General features: G+C 38.0%; 1 protein-coding gene across 1 annotated transcript in view; it reads right to left on the bottom strand.

Annotated features, from left to right (window-relative positions):
• LOC104525660 (EVI5-like protein) overlaps positions 1-14,098 on the bottom strand; it is a 72,268-nt gene that overhangs the window by 54,967 nt on the left and 3,203 nt on the right. Inside the window, exons 3-10 of the mRNA XM_010168876.2 lie at positions 12,396-12,625; positions 8,174-8,363; positions 4,891-5,115; positions 3,816-3,890; positions 3,043-3,168; positions 2,114-2,257; positions 994-1,083; positions 796-893 (exon numbers count right to left, since the gene is read on the bottom strand). Of these exons, the coding sequence (XP_010167178.2) occupies positions 796-893; positions 994-1,083; positions 2,114-2,257; positions 3,043-3,168; positions 3,816-3,890; positions 4,891-5,115; positions 8,174-8,363; positions 12,396-12,625 (1,178 nt within the window). The remainder of the gene's footprint in view (positions 1-795; positions 894-993; positions 1,084-2,113; positions 2,258-3,042; positions 3,169-3,815; positions 3,891-4,890; positions 5,116-8,173; positions 8,364-12,395; positions 12,626-14,098) is intronic.

Here is a 14,098-nt window from a genome sequence, read left to right as displayed (position 1 = left end):
GCTCACACTACAGCATCGATCATAGGCCACTGACAGGATTGGCAAATTCAGCTTGAAAGACTCAAGCACAATCCACAGTGCAAGAACAGTGAACTATATATTACAACCAACTGGATAATTGCCAGACTTAATCCTGGAAAGGCACAGTATGTGTAGCTTGTCTTGTCAAAACATAATTTACCAAAGGCAGAAAAGAGAAGACATGCACTAACCTTAAAAAAAAAAAAGTAGTATTATGCTCAGGATTTTAATCCTCAAATGAAAGTTATTTTACAATTATCAATGGTATTACAAAGTTTCATCAATTTATATTTTAAACAGCACTAGTCTTGACCATACATGCACTCTTTAGCACTGTGAATATGTCCAGCTCCTGAGAACTGAAGTCTTAAGAATTTAGGCCAGATCAACCTCCTTTCCCTCTTTCACCTTCAAAAAAACCAAGCAATCCTCCCCCCTAAACTAGACACCCCCCCTCCCCTCCCACTTTTTCTATTCAGGCCCTGTTTACAGAAGTGCTGTAATTCCCCACAACTTGCGACTTTCTTTAAAAGCTCTTTAGGTTATTTTTATAAATGAGATAGACCTTTATTATATTTAAGAGAAGTGGCAAATACAGTTTTAAAATAATTTTCTTGCAGACAGAACTTCATTTTTAACTGTTCATAGTATAAAACACCAAAAAAATTAAAGATGGAAAATTCAAAGTGAAATACTGATTAACTAGTTTTAAAGATAAACAAACAGTAGCTCTTAGCAACAGTATAATCTATTTTCTCAAAATGTTATACCTACTTTTTCATCTTTTTTGCATTGTATTTGACTTGATAAGATGCTTGGATTAATTTGTCTGGACCACTGTCAAACTGATGTGGAATGACCTTTTGAAAGTGCTAAAAGCAATCAGAGCACAAGATTACATATAATTAATAGCTGCAAGGAAATACAGACACATTACAGATATCTCTTACAATTACTAAAATCTTCATTTACCTGTAACATTCCCTCCATGTCAAGTTGCAGTAATTCTGCTTGGTTCATCTGAAGTACTGCTAAACCTACTCGAAATACTATCTCTAAACCCTGAAAACAGAAGTTAAGAAATATCCAACAATTATTCATGGCATTCTCAACAAGACAGAACAATTTTACTCGTTAGTAATGTTGGAAATTCCACCCAGTTTCTCAAGCAAGCAAAAGAGCTACTGAAAAGTCTCTCAATAAATAGGTTCCAGGTCTCTTATCTTGTCTCAAGGACAAATAGTTTGGTTATTTGTCCTGATGCCAGACCCCATGCTCAGAGAGGCTAGTGCTGAGGTAAAAACTCTTGAGTGACAGGTGTTCTCTGTGTCAGCTTTATCAAAAGTTTTAAATATATATAGCACAAAAAACCCGGGTACTTCTCAAAAAATCTGTTTTAATTTCAGACATGGTACAATGCAGTTAAACTATTTAAACAGATACAAGGGAATGTCTCACTCATATATACTATCTTGGACATTCTTGAGTACAAGCTTAAAAGGAGCCACCTTTGACTTGTTTTCTAAAACATGACTGCAGAGAGAGCCTAAATGGCTCATAAGCTTTGGTTTGTTACCAGTTACAATCACAAAAAGCTCTAACACTAAACACAATTAAGGTGTCTTCATTATAGTGACAATGAATAATTCCATAAATTTCTTTGGCTATTGTTCATCTGGTCAGCAGAAGACGCCAACACTCCCTCTTCTTGGCCTGCACATCCCCACGGAGCTTTAACTCTGGCCCAAAACCAGCATTACTTTCCACCCCAAACTTACTGTATCACTGAGAAACTGACGTCCCTGTTGTACACAATGCTATTGCATCGCATCCAGAACAGACAGATGTGGTACCACTTCAATACGCTTAGAGTACAGAGTTGCATATAGTATCTACATTCAAAGAGTTAGTTGCTCTTCCTTGACAAACTGTAAACACAGACATCTTTCCTACAAAATAATCCAATAAGCATAAGGATTAACAAGCAAGAGTACCTGAGATCTGCCTGTCATAATGGGATGCATACCACTACCTAAATAACTGCTTTTAAAAGCTGCTCTTGAAATGGATCATTTAAGTATTGAGTAGTTACCTCAGACATAAAAATATCAAATATTCTTGTTGCAATTGGTAGTGGAAAAGTTGTAAGGAATATAGTTAAAAACCATGACGACGCATACATAGAAGTGTGGAAACTCTGAGACTGAAAGTGCACGTAAAGCTCTGGAAGATGCTCCTGGAAAAGAAGAGGAAGAAAATTATATATATATATATACACATTAAGCTTCCGCTGGCAGTCTTAATGCATCCATGTTTTTGACAAATTTTTAATAAAAGAAGAAAATAATTGATATTTAGTACAGACAGCAGCTTCTTAACACAGGACTAGATAAGATATCACTCATCATTATCAAGAACCATGCAGTAGAAGCACAGATTACAAAAACACTTCCTGATCTTAACAGGAAGTCACAAGCTTGTAAATCCCTAAATCACATCTGGAGCAGGCTACAAAAAAAGAGCTGGAAAGACCTAGGGTATGGCCCAGCGACCTGTCTTATTTGCTACCTAACATCCCACTTAAGAACTGGATCACAAAACACAAACCTATTTGTCTCTATCAGCCTGACCAGGAAGAAGTTTTGTGTGCCCCAAACCTGAATACAATTTTAATTCTACGTATGAGGGTGTCTCCCAGTTACCATTTTTAAAATGCCTATAAATTGAGTATGAAGACATTGACTTTCAGAGTCCTCAATCCAAACAGAATTAGACATTCATATGCTTAAACTGTAGCAATACAAATCCTCATGCTTCAGTGTTTAAAGCCAGTCACTGTCTGCCAAAGGTTAAAAAAGCAGACACCACAGCCATATGCATTTACTTCTGAAGTTCTGAAACTAGCTACTGTCAAGAGAACAGCCTATTAGCCAACAGACATGCCTGCTCTTGGATTGTAAGTCCCAAGTTCCTTATTAATAATAGTTACTGAAGAGAAAGTTTGATAGATTTTGTATATACCTGTATCATGCATTCAAGCTGGTACATACAAAGGCCAAGTTCAGCCATGCTCGGTTTAAAGAGTTCTCGTAGTCTGTAATCTTGCATTAATTTAACAAACACACAAAATGCCTCTTCTTCTGGCATCTATAATTAAAAATAAAAAAGCACAGTAAAAAATCTGGACAAATGTAAGGATATATCAGAGCAAGTGCCTGGGAGAGTTTAGGGTTGGTTTTTGTGTGTGCAGTGGGGTTTTGGTTTTTTTCTTGTTTTGCGTTGTTTGTTGTTTTTGTTTTAAGGGATTTATAACCAATTACTGTAATGAATTTTTGTATATACTGAATTATATCAAGTGACTTCTAAACAGATATGGAGGTCTGCAAGTTTCTTATAATATACCCTACTTTGTTATAAAACAAAATGCAGTAATACAAAGGCAGATTTAAGATTATAAAATCAACTGTGAAGTTGATTTGAACTCTGAGGAGATTCAACGTAATAGAACCAAGAAGTTCGTTAATAGTTGAAACGACATTCACCAAAATAGCTTGCAATTCTGCAGTCCTACCTTTGCACTGAGAAATAAATGTATTCTCCCACCCTTCTTGGCAAACAGAACCACAGAGAATAAATTTCATTTGATTTGCAGAGTAAACAGCTGCCCTTGACAATTCCATTGTAACAAACTGACAAAGGAAAATCACTATAAAAATTCCCAATAAACCACCATGCCATAATATGCATTCTAGCAGAGATTTTAAAGGTTCACATATTTTTAATATCACGTTTACCTGCATAAGCAGTAATCCAACTATAAAAGCGCTTCCTTGACAGTATCCAACCTCACGATCCACCAAAGAATAAGCCTGAGAAATAAAGTTTTAAGACTCTCAACAATTAAAACCTCATTACCAATAAAAAGTAATCAATTCATGCCAAGTTATTTTGCTAATAACTTACTCTTCCTCTCCCAAATCCAGTGAGGACAGGCATCCTGTTCAGAAGTTATAGTCAAATATTCTAGTTGCTACCTGCTGCTACAGAGAGGTATGAACTCTGCTCTCTGACAGCCTACAAAGCTAAAACTAAGACACACCTAAAAAAAAGATACGGGCAGTTTTTAACTACAAGAATTTGCCAAAAGATAACAGCAACAGCTGACATACAAACTGCACAAGGCTGCTACTTTTCTAGTAGACAGACCAGACAAAGAAACAACAGTTCCTTTCATAAAAATTATGTGCTGCAGTTTTATTTACAGGTGGAGGAAATGCCGTGATGTCCACGCACATTCCGTCTTCATTTTAGAGGTATGGAAGTTACTATGATTTGGAAACCTGACAACTTTTCTGTTGAAATTACATTGTATGGAAAAGTCTCTCTTTCAAAATTTAAGCTCTAGTACAACGAAGACAAAATACTGCAAACTGAATTTTATGGTGGCATTCTCATTTTGTGCTTGGGCACCGTAACAACTGCACATTAGCCTGTAACTGCCCTTTGCTGCTACCACTTGCAGGTTCAGAAACCCTGACTTACAGCGTTCTTGCCTTGGTCAACATTGGTTACTTTACTTCATGGCACGCTTTATTCCATTATACTATCAGCAGTTTGCATGTAACTTTGTTTTAATGCAAACTTAGAAAGCCTTTTAAATCTCTTATAAAGTAAAACCATTAACTATAGGAATACCATATTTGAAAGCTATCTTTGAAAGCGCAATGTAATTCGTGCCAAGTGGAGTAAGCTTAAAAAACGTGAACACATGAAACTGGTGCAAGTTCAGCATGCACAAGGCACATTGCTTTCCAAACTTTGGTGCACGTTCTTGCTAACGTATTCTCAAGGGCTGAAATAGTGACTTACCTTCATTACATTGAATAAGACCTCCTGCCCAAGGCTGTCTTTTTCTTTAAAAAAATCATGTTCAGGATATGTTCTCGCAATGTCCCTTCTTATTAATTTCTCACAAGGAGATGTCATTTTCAAAAGCTCTGAATACTGATCCTTAATTGGCATGCTTTGAGCACTGCACAAGAGTTGCCAAACAATTGCTCTGAAATGATGAGGTATCCCTTTTCGAACAAGCTCCTAAAGCACAAAAAAAATACAAATTAATTTATATTTCCTGAAAATATAAACATAAGCCTAAAGAACAAAACACTTCAACATATTGAAGTTCCTCACAACTTCAGAGTATGTTTGCATCATGTCACAAACCAATCATATAGTTTATAATGTGTAAACCTCAATTTTAGCCTGATAGATTGTCAGCTAACAAAAGCAAGGAGAGTCAGAATCATTTTTAGTGGCTAAATTAGCTAATGAAAGTCGTCCACTATTCATAGTAAGCTACTTCAAAACCAGAATATTCAAGCAAGAATTCAAAGCCAGAATTTAATACTGTTATTTTTATGTTTCACAAAAGATTACTGAAGATCCTTAATTATATTTGTAATGATTGAGATATAAGAAATCACCAGTTAAAAGTTATTTCCATGACAAGTAAATTATAAAAAGCGGAACTAACTGCAGCACAGCACAACTACCAGAAGTCATTTGACAAACTTGACAAGCTGTGTCTAATTTCTCTGGTGTGCCACTATTTCAAAGTTCTCTTTTTAAGAAAGTATTTGAATGTAGTTTCTGACACTGGACCAAGAAAATAAGTTTACATCTACTGAATTAACTAAATTTACTTTATCTTCCTTGAAAGGAAAAAGAAAAAAAATATCAGCTAGGTATTACAGAATTCAAACCTTCCCAGATCAATAGATCTAAGAACCGGTACTTGTCTTTTCAGAAAGCACAAGAAGAAAGTAGTCTTGTTGCTTGATCTGAAAATTGAGAAAAAAAAAGTACAAGTCAGGAAGTTTACAGACTCTCATAGTGTTACTTTCTCAACTAGGATCAGTCTGACCTAACAGACTGTCTATTCAAGACAAGAGGGTTCCTTTAATAATTTTTTTGTACCTTAAGAACTGTTACCAAGTATTCTGTCTCCTAAAGGAGAGTTTCTTTCACTAGTATTTATTCTGAAGCCACAATAATCTCCTATTCTGCAAAGCTTCCTCTTTTTCCTGTTTGTTCCAAGTATTTCTCCTACTTCTCCAAACAAAGATTCATGAATGCAACAGTGATAACTTTTAAAGAGACTCCTGCTTTCAAGTTTTGTTTTTGTTAAGCTTGAGCTCCACTCCAGCAGGAGTTTTACTTCAGTGACCTCAGTTTTCTACTATCACCAAGATCTCCAGCCTTCTTCAGAATCATCCTAGTAATGCTATTCCAACTATTCATCCCATCTACAACGCAACTATGACACCCTGTGTTATTTCCTAAAAGATTTCCAACTTCAAAACAACAACCCGAACACATCAGCTTTCCATATCTGTCTCTAACTATCACTTGTCAACAACACACTATCAGATTGCAGATCAGTCATCCCAAAGCCTCCAGGACCAATAACAATGCATTAGCAAGTGGTTTCTTACTTTAAGTTACCACTCACCTGCTTGACAAAGCAGAGTTAATCCCTCCAAGAATCCTAAAGAAACAGCAGGAAAATGCACCTACTAAGCAGCACTAGAACGGTGCTATTCTAGACAGTATAACGCACACTGGAAAGTGGGACTTAAGTCATCCTTCAGAATCCCTCCATAAACAGGAGGCGAGTTCTGAAGGAGATCAAAAGACGTGAGGATGGAACGCATCACCTATGCAGAAAGGTACATACACCTATGTCTAAAACTTAAACAATTTACAGGATATCTAATCATTTAGATCCTAGATATCTATTTTTATTACTAGATATCTAATAACTTTTTTAGCTTTTACAGCCAAGACAAAAAGATACCTATGCTGCTAAAGTCATACCTACTGGCACAATCAGGACATAGGTATGGATGTTCTGGTATTCCATCGTAAATGCAGAATGACACAGTTTAGGCTGACTTTTGACAAACAAAACAAAAACAAAATATTGAGAATTATTTAACCAGCAAAGGAAAACTCATTTACAATACAATTAAGTATTTACTGAAAGTTAGTGAAATACTCCCCAAATTATAATTGGCCTGCTGTAAAAACAAGTGATATTTGTGACACTTGAAAATGTTCAAATGCAGGCAGTTCAAGTGAACTCTATCCAACCATATCTAGTTATTACCATCTCACTTCTCCTTTTTCTTGTCAGGTTCATGTGGCCTTTTCGTGGCCTTTTGGGAACACCTTTCCAAAAACACTTTTCCCTATGCAAGCAGGAAGTCTTGAATTAATTTTCTTCCCTTGTTTCCTCTCTCAAGTCATGTTCTCTCTTCACAACTCCTTCGCATAAAAGATACTTGAGCCCATTGTTCTGCCTTCCCACAACCTATTCATACAAACACATTTCAAACTGCTCAAAAGACCCCAGAATTTGTATTCTGCACATTAAACTACAGACTAGAGTCAATAAAGAACCAAAGCAGAACAGATTTGCCTACAAACAAAAAAAATCCCACGCTGCTGTACTTGCTGCCTCTGAAACATGGATATGTTCAAATGCCCTAGATACTTTCTGTTTGAATTTAAAGCGTAATTGAATTCCACTTCTCTACATGCCCACGACTAATCCAGACACACACTGTTCAAGGTTTGTCTGATCCACTCAGAATTTAGAAACTATGTGTTCCTCTGCTTAAGGTCATCCCCTGGGTCAACACACTTGGCATGCACAAAAAACTAAATTCATCAGCCTCATACAGTAGAATTACCAGCTCTTCTAATAAGAATGCTTTAAAAATCTACTCAGTGGGAAAATAATCATCACATCCGGCTACCAGATGCCCTTAAGTGGGTTTTCAGTAATTCCATTTTGGAAACATGAAGCAAATGTTCCCTATATTCATGGGAATATCACATTAGAGGTAGACTGAAAGCTTCAGTATTCAAGATACAGTAAATGCATCTAGTTTTCAAAGAGAAATTTGCTGGGCAAAGTCTGGTAACAGTTACATAGGAAGCACTAAGGCTTAGGCATGGAAATAGATGCCAGTGGAAGCTTCTATTACATATTTATTAAAAATATATATATAAAGCCAACAGGAAGATAAAACAGTATCACTTATATCACATTACAAATATACCCCCAAAAACAGTGTCCAACTACTACCTTAACTTGCTTTTCTTTCTTTTTCCGTACATCTTCCCATTCATTCACAATCCTCCCCCACAGGATCCACGAGTCTTCTTCAAGATGGCTGAGATTGCTAGAAGCTGACGAACTAGACACAAGAGAAGATCCACTATTTCTTCTTGACCCATTTACTGATCGCAAAGATTTGCTATCTGTTTCCAAGAGTCTGCAAAGAAAGCACACAAAAAACAAATTCAAGTTCTAATCACAGGACCACGCTATTGATTGTTTCTTTAGAAGTTAATTCTTCCAACCTCTTCACAAAGAATGCACCCAGAGGTTCAGTGGAACATTTTTCCAACATCCATTTGTACTAAATGTGAAAATAACTGGTCAATGTTACTGTTTCTTCTTGAGATCTCAAGTAATTCTGCAGATAGAACAGCAGCTCACATGGCAGCCTTGGATAAAAATGTCACATCATGCATGAACACTAAGAGAAATGAGATACAAGCTTTTTGTGGTCTCATGAACTAGATCTTCATTCATAAAGATATCAAATTAGAGAAAGTACAGCAGCATTGCAAGTCCAGGACTCTTGCACATTCATCAACTGGAGATTACAGGGAAGATACTTTGGTTTAAAGCATAAGTACCAGCAAGAAGGCTTTGATTTTACTAGCAACAAAAACCCCATGGCTGTTTTGCAGACTGTCAAAGAGAACATAAGGAAGTTAAATATCCTCAATGATAGTGTCAAATGTCAAAGTACTGCAAAAGACATGGTAATTTTAAAGAAAGGACAAAAAATTAGCCTCCTAGAAGTCTACCTGATTACACTTTTTTTTGTTGACAGTGTAAATACAGACAGAATGCATCTGCACAAAAGCTAACCCCCCAGCATTTCAGCAAGGTCAGGTTAGGCTTTAGATATTTAATACACTATAACCTCAGCTACAGTTATACTGTCACCTGAGATGGTACACAAATCTCGGCATACCCACAATTGTTAAGCTCTCTGCTACGATAGAGATAGTTATACTAGCTTTCCCTGTTCCCAGCTTTCACCTACTGGTGTTCATGGAAGTTAGGGGAAAAAAGTAATTTAATTAATGAAAACAAGTACAGTCTCTGGAGTAGTAAGTTGTTTGGACAAGGGTTAAATAGTAGTGCCTTTGGGGGAGGGGGAAATAAAGCTTTTTCAAGATCAATTTTAATTTAGTCCATATTAAGGGAAAGCAGAAAATCTTGTTTTGAGGAAAAAATTAAAAATTAATTTGTAATGTTTAGAAACCTGGCCTATACTGATCCATAATGAAAATGCAGAGTTTGGAACTCCTCCTCTCAATCTGAGGTAGTGCCTGAAGATCAAACTCAAAGTAATCACAAACTGAAAACAAGCACAGAATAAACACTACAATTACAAAAACAAAGTTCTAAGTAGCCACTTTCAGTTTTCACAGCTTCCTACAGAAATTATGCTAAATCTCTGTAATTTGACCTTACCTGGATAAACTCATTGTCCTTAGATTTGAAAATAGGAAGTTCTTTTTACAGTAAGTAGCGAGTTCTGAGGCATTTAGTCACGGTTTTCCTTCACCTAAAACTTTTATAAATGATTTACTAATGCCAAACAGCTCCACCAGGACTCTGGACTGAGCTACCTCATTATTCAGAGGGGACTTTCAGTATAACTGGATTACAGAATGCTACAAGACAGCTTGATACAATTTGAGTTACTTCCATTTCTAGTTGTTTAATTAATTCATATTTTCCTTATTGACACAAAAGCCAACAAAGAAAAGGAAATCTTTAAAAACAGCCATCACCAGCAATTCTTCCAGCAATCAGAAACAAGAATAGTTCCCTGTGTTCAGAGTACAATCCCTTGTCAACAAACTGCTGCTGTGCTAAAATGCAGATTCAAACTGTTCTGAAACTACAGTGCACCCAGCATAAGAGCATCAAATTTCTGTATTAAAGTGTAGTATCTCTCTTGATAGGACAGTCTCTAACTATAACACACACAAGACTCCTGTGGGATTGAACAGGTCTGGTTAAAATGAAATACAACTAAACAAGATTTGCTAACTTATTTACTAAATAAAGACAGATGACTTGGAAAAAAAAGGAGGCTAGCAAGCCCAAGCTCCCATTTTTCTTTCAACAAGCAAACTAACTGCAGGGCTCAATGAGACAACTCTAGATGTAAAGCCAATACACTCTAACACAGATAAGCGGTCCAAAGGACAGATTTACTGCTTTTCTCATAGAAGTTAGTCATTTAGTCAGGAACAGAGCTGAATGGCTCAGATTAAGTGCAAATAAGCTTTCTTAAAAGCACTCTATTTTTTTCTTTTGATAAATTTTCACTTGCTACTAGCTCAAACATTACATATAGTTCATCTTTGAAGGACAGACAATCCTATAAACCACAAGGAGAGGAGGATGAGGTGGTTCTAGAAGATGCCTTCCATTCTTGGTCAAGAACAAGACAGATATAGCAATACAGCTTCCAGGGAATTTGTTATTAGGCTGCAGAACATGAACACAAGAGAAGACATGCCAGGTGACACACTGGCACTAGTCCCTCTTCCTCCCAGTTGCTTTTTCCTCTACTGGAAGTTACTACCCTCATAACTGAATCAACAGAATAAAAAAAACAAACCCAAGTACCACAACTGCCTCAGTGCAAAGTCCAGCATGCTAGCAGAAGCTGGAACAGAAGCTATTTTGACCTAAACTATCGAGCTCTGTGGCACAAGAGATAGCAATCTTCCATAGGTATCAAAGCCCTGCAGCTACCTGCTAAGCCTAAAGCCTATTTGAAGCTCAAGTTCTCCTTTACACTCAACTCATGAACCACTGAATTGTACTCATCAAATATAACCAAATTTTGCAAGAGGCCATAGAATCATAGAATGGTTTGGGTTGGAAGGGACCTTAAAGTTCATCTAGTTCCAATCCCCCTGCCAGCAGCAGGGACACCTTCCACTAGACCAGGCTGCTCAAAGCCTCATCCAACCTGGCCTTGAACACTTCCAGGGAGGGGGCATCCACAACTTCCTTGGGCAACCTGTTCCAGTGTCTGACCACCCTCACAGGAAAGAATTTCTTGCTGATATCTAATCTAAACCTCCCCTCTTTCAGTTTAGAGCCATTTCCCCTTGTTCTATCACTACCTGCCTTTGTAAAAAGTCCCTCCCCAGCTTTCTTGTAGGGCCCCTTCAGGTACTGAAAGGCCACTATAAGGTCTCCCCAGAGCCTTCTCTTTTCCAGGCTGAACAGCTCCAACTCTCTCAGCCTGTCCTTGTAGCAGAGGTGCTCCAGCCCTTGGATCATCTGTGTGACCCTCCTCTGGACTCGTTCTAACAGGTCCATGACTTAGAAGTCCTGCCTCAAGAATGCAAATAAGTACAGTTTTTTGGAAATTCAGCATTAAGAAATCATACAGTCCAGTTTTATTTCTTAGTGAGACTGACAATTTGCAATCACTGTGCACATCCAGAGCAACTGATCCAACTGAAAGTCTTGTCTTGAACTGTAGATGGTGCAGATAAATATACACTCATGGAAAGGCTGCCAAGAAAACAGTTGCTTACAAAAAAACAGTCAGGATGAACAGAAAAGACTGATTAGGAATTTACTTTTCATAAAATTAAGACATTATGCATCTGCCACCATTAGCATAACAGCAGGATGCATCTAATATTTCTTGCAAATAACAATGGCTGAACACTGTTCCATCTCTAATCAGAGCACATTATACAGTGGAAAGCAGGAACTGGGTAAAAGTGGAAAAAAGTAGAGAAAATTCACAAATCTTTAACATTTCAAAGAGCGAACAGAAATTACAGCTGTGATCTAAGAGGATGAGAAGGTCATATGAAAGTTTAATCCCTGAAATACTCTATTTTAAATATGGTTGGACTTAATTATTTTAAAGGCCTTTTCCAACCTAAACAATTCTATGACTCTATGAAATTGGACACTGAGAATCACATGGCTCCAGTACAAATTCTTAGCATTACAGGCAGATACAAACACTCCTGTAAAACCAGGAGACAAAGACACTTTTTAGAGTTCCACAAAAACAGAACTTTTAAAAATAGAGCATGAGAACATAAGTTCTTAAACACTGGGCCCTTGAAATTGAAGTTTTACTTAAACCCCCTTTAACAGCCTCTATACTGAAATAGCAATAAACCAAATTTGGTCTCATTACCATACTCTGAAGACCAAAAAGTTCTCCATTCACCTGTTCTGTTCCTCAAGTTTAGCGAGTAATTCTAAGTCGTCTGGACTCAGCTGTGTTGGCGAGGACGGTGATAATGCGGGTGTAGACAGAGTGGTAGAGGAGGATGTAGTGTGTAAGGAGGCAGATGGACTTGCCACCTGACTGGCCATTTGACTGACGGTGTGCGATACAGTGTTCTTCACCCATGAGAGAGTAGAGCTCAGCTTTCCTGCAACCTTGTCTGTCGCCACCTGTGATGACAAAAACAAAAGGATGCAATAGTTGTCTTTTTTAAATACTTTTTTTCACTAAACTTGCAGTCACAGAAGAGAGGAAAAAAGAAAAAATACAATATGCATGAAGTGACACTGAGATAATTTATTCCTCCAGAATACCCAAGGTTGTCAGAAGTAACACAAGCATCAACAGCAATACAGTAACACAGAAGAAACAACATGCAAGCACGCTGCTAATCCACAGAGAAACACTCAGAAGAGTTCCTGACATATACCCAACAGAGCTCATTTCTGCACTATAGAAATACCACAAGATCCAGGATCAGCTCAGACTTCCCATCACAAAAATAGAAACAAAAGCTTATTTCAAAACATCATGATAAACTAATAATGACCCAGAAACCGTAGAAAAACAGGTAAAGAGAGTCAACCACTTCACTGACGGACACTGGGGCAGTACAAGTACATCAATGCAAACACTCCAGATCACCCAGTGCTCATTAATCCCTACAGCAGCAGGACAGAGGAGCAGGGGCACCACATTTCTAATCCACACCAAAGCAAAAGATCCCCTAGCATCTGCCAGTGTGCAGAAAACAGCCACAAAGAACTTATGCCTGTGAATCTACAGCAGTTCCTGAACATCTTACATTAAAGGCCTCATGCTGCCAGCTCTTCTCCTTCCTTTCTCTTCAGGTCACCCGTACACCAAGTGTCCTTGACCCCTCATCCCACTGCCAGCACCTGGACAATCCTGGAGTTTGAGAGGGGTCCTGGAGGAAAGGTGAGAGGTGCTACTAGAGCAGAAGGGAGCTCTAAGCAGACAGTCAGGAACGGCAGGTCCAGGAATGAGGAGGTTAACTGGGACTGGTCACAATCGGCTGCTGTTTCTTGACCAGTGTTACGGGGTAGTGCAGCCTAACAGATGCACTGATCACTACAGAAGAACGAACAGCAGCCCCAGGAGGGATTTTCTAATGAACTCTTAGCTAGAGCTTCAGCAACTGAAAAGGTAAGAGGCTTTGAACTGCAATGCTTCAGAGTTCAATTCACCCCCTGGCCCAACTCAGAGAAAATCTAAATGCACCTTAAAGGAAGAGCTAGCTGCCTAGCAAAAGGTTAAAGCTTTTCAAAACCAAGGTTGAAGAGGAGCTTCCTTTGAAATTATGCTGCTGGCAACTATTTATTTTGACCTTTGCAGACTTCCTCAAAACACTGAATTACTCGGTGGTTGTCACAAACAGTTCTGCAGTACAGCCTATACAATAATTGCTAAGATACTAAAGACACTGAGCTACAGGGGAAAAAAAAAATCTTAAAGATCCTCTAATAGAATCTAATTAAAGCAGAATTTCAACTGGAAAAAGTAACTCCATGGAAAGCTGCCTGGAGGAAAAGGACCTGGGGCTGTTGGTTGACAGCAGCTGAACATGAACCAGCAGAGTGCCCAGGTGGCCAAGAAGGCCAGTAGCATCCTGGCCTGTAGCA

The sequence above is a fragment of the Antrostomus carolinensis genome, unplaced genomic scaffold, assembly GCF_000700745.2.
Source record: "Antrostomus carolinensis isolate BGI_N321 unplaced genomic scaffold, ASM70074v2 scaffold9095, whole genome shotgun sequence".
Taxonomy (NCBI): Eukaryota; Metazoa; Chordata; class Aves; order Caprimulgiformes; family Caprimulgidae; genus Antrostomus; species Antrostomus carolinensis.
Note: the sequence above shows the minus strand (reverse complement) of the source record. Positions and strands in the feature narration are given on the sequence as shown.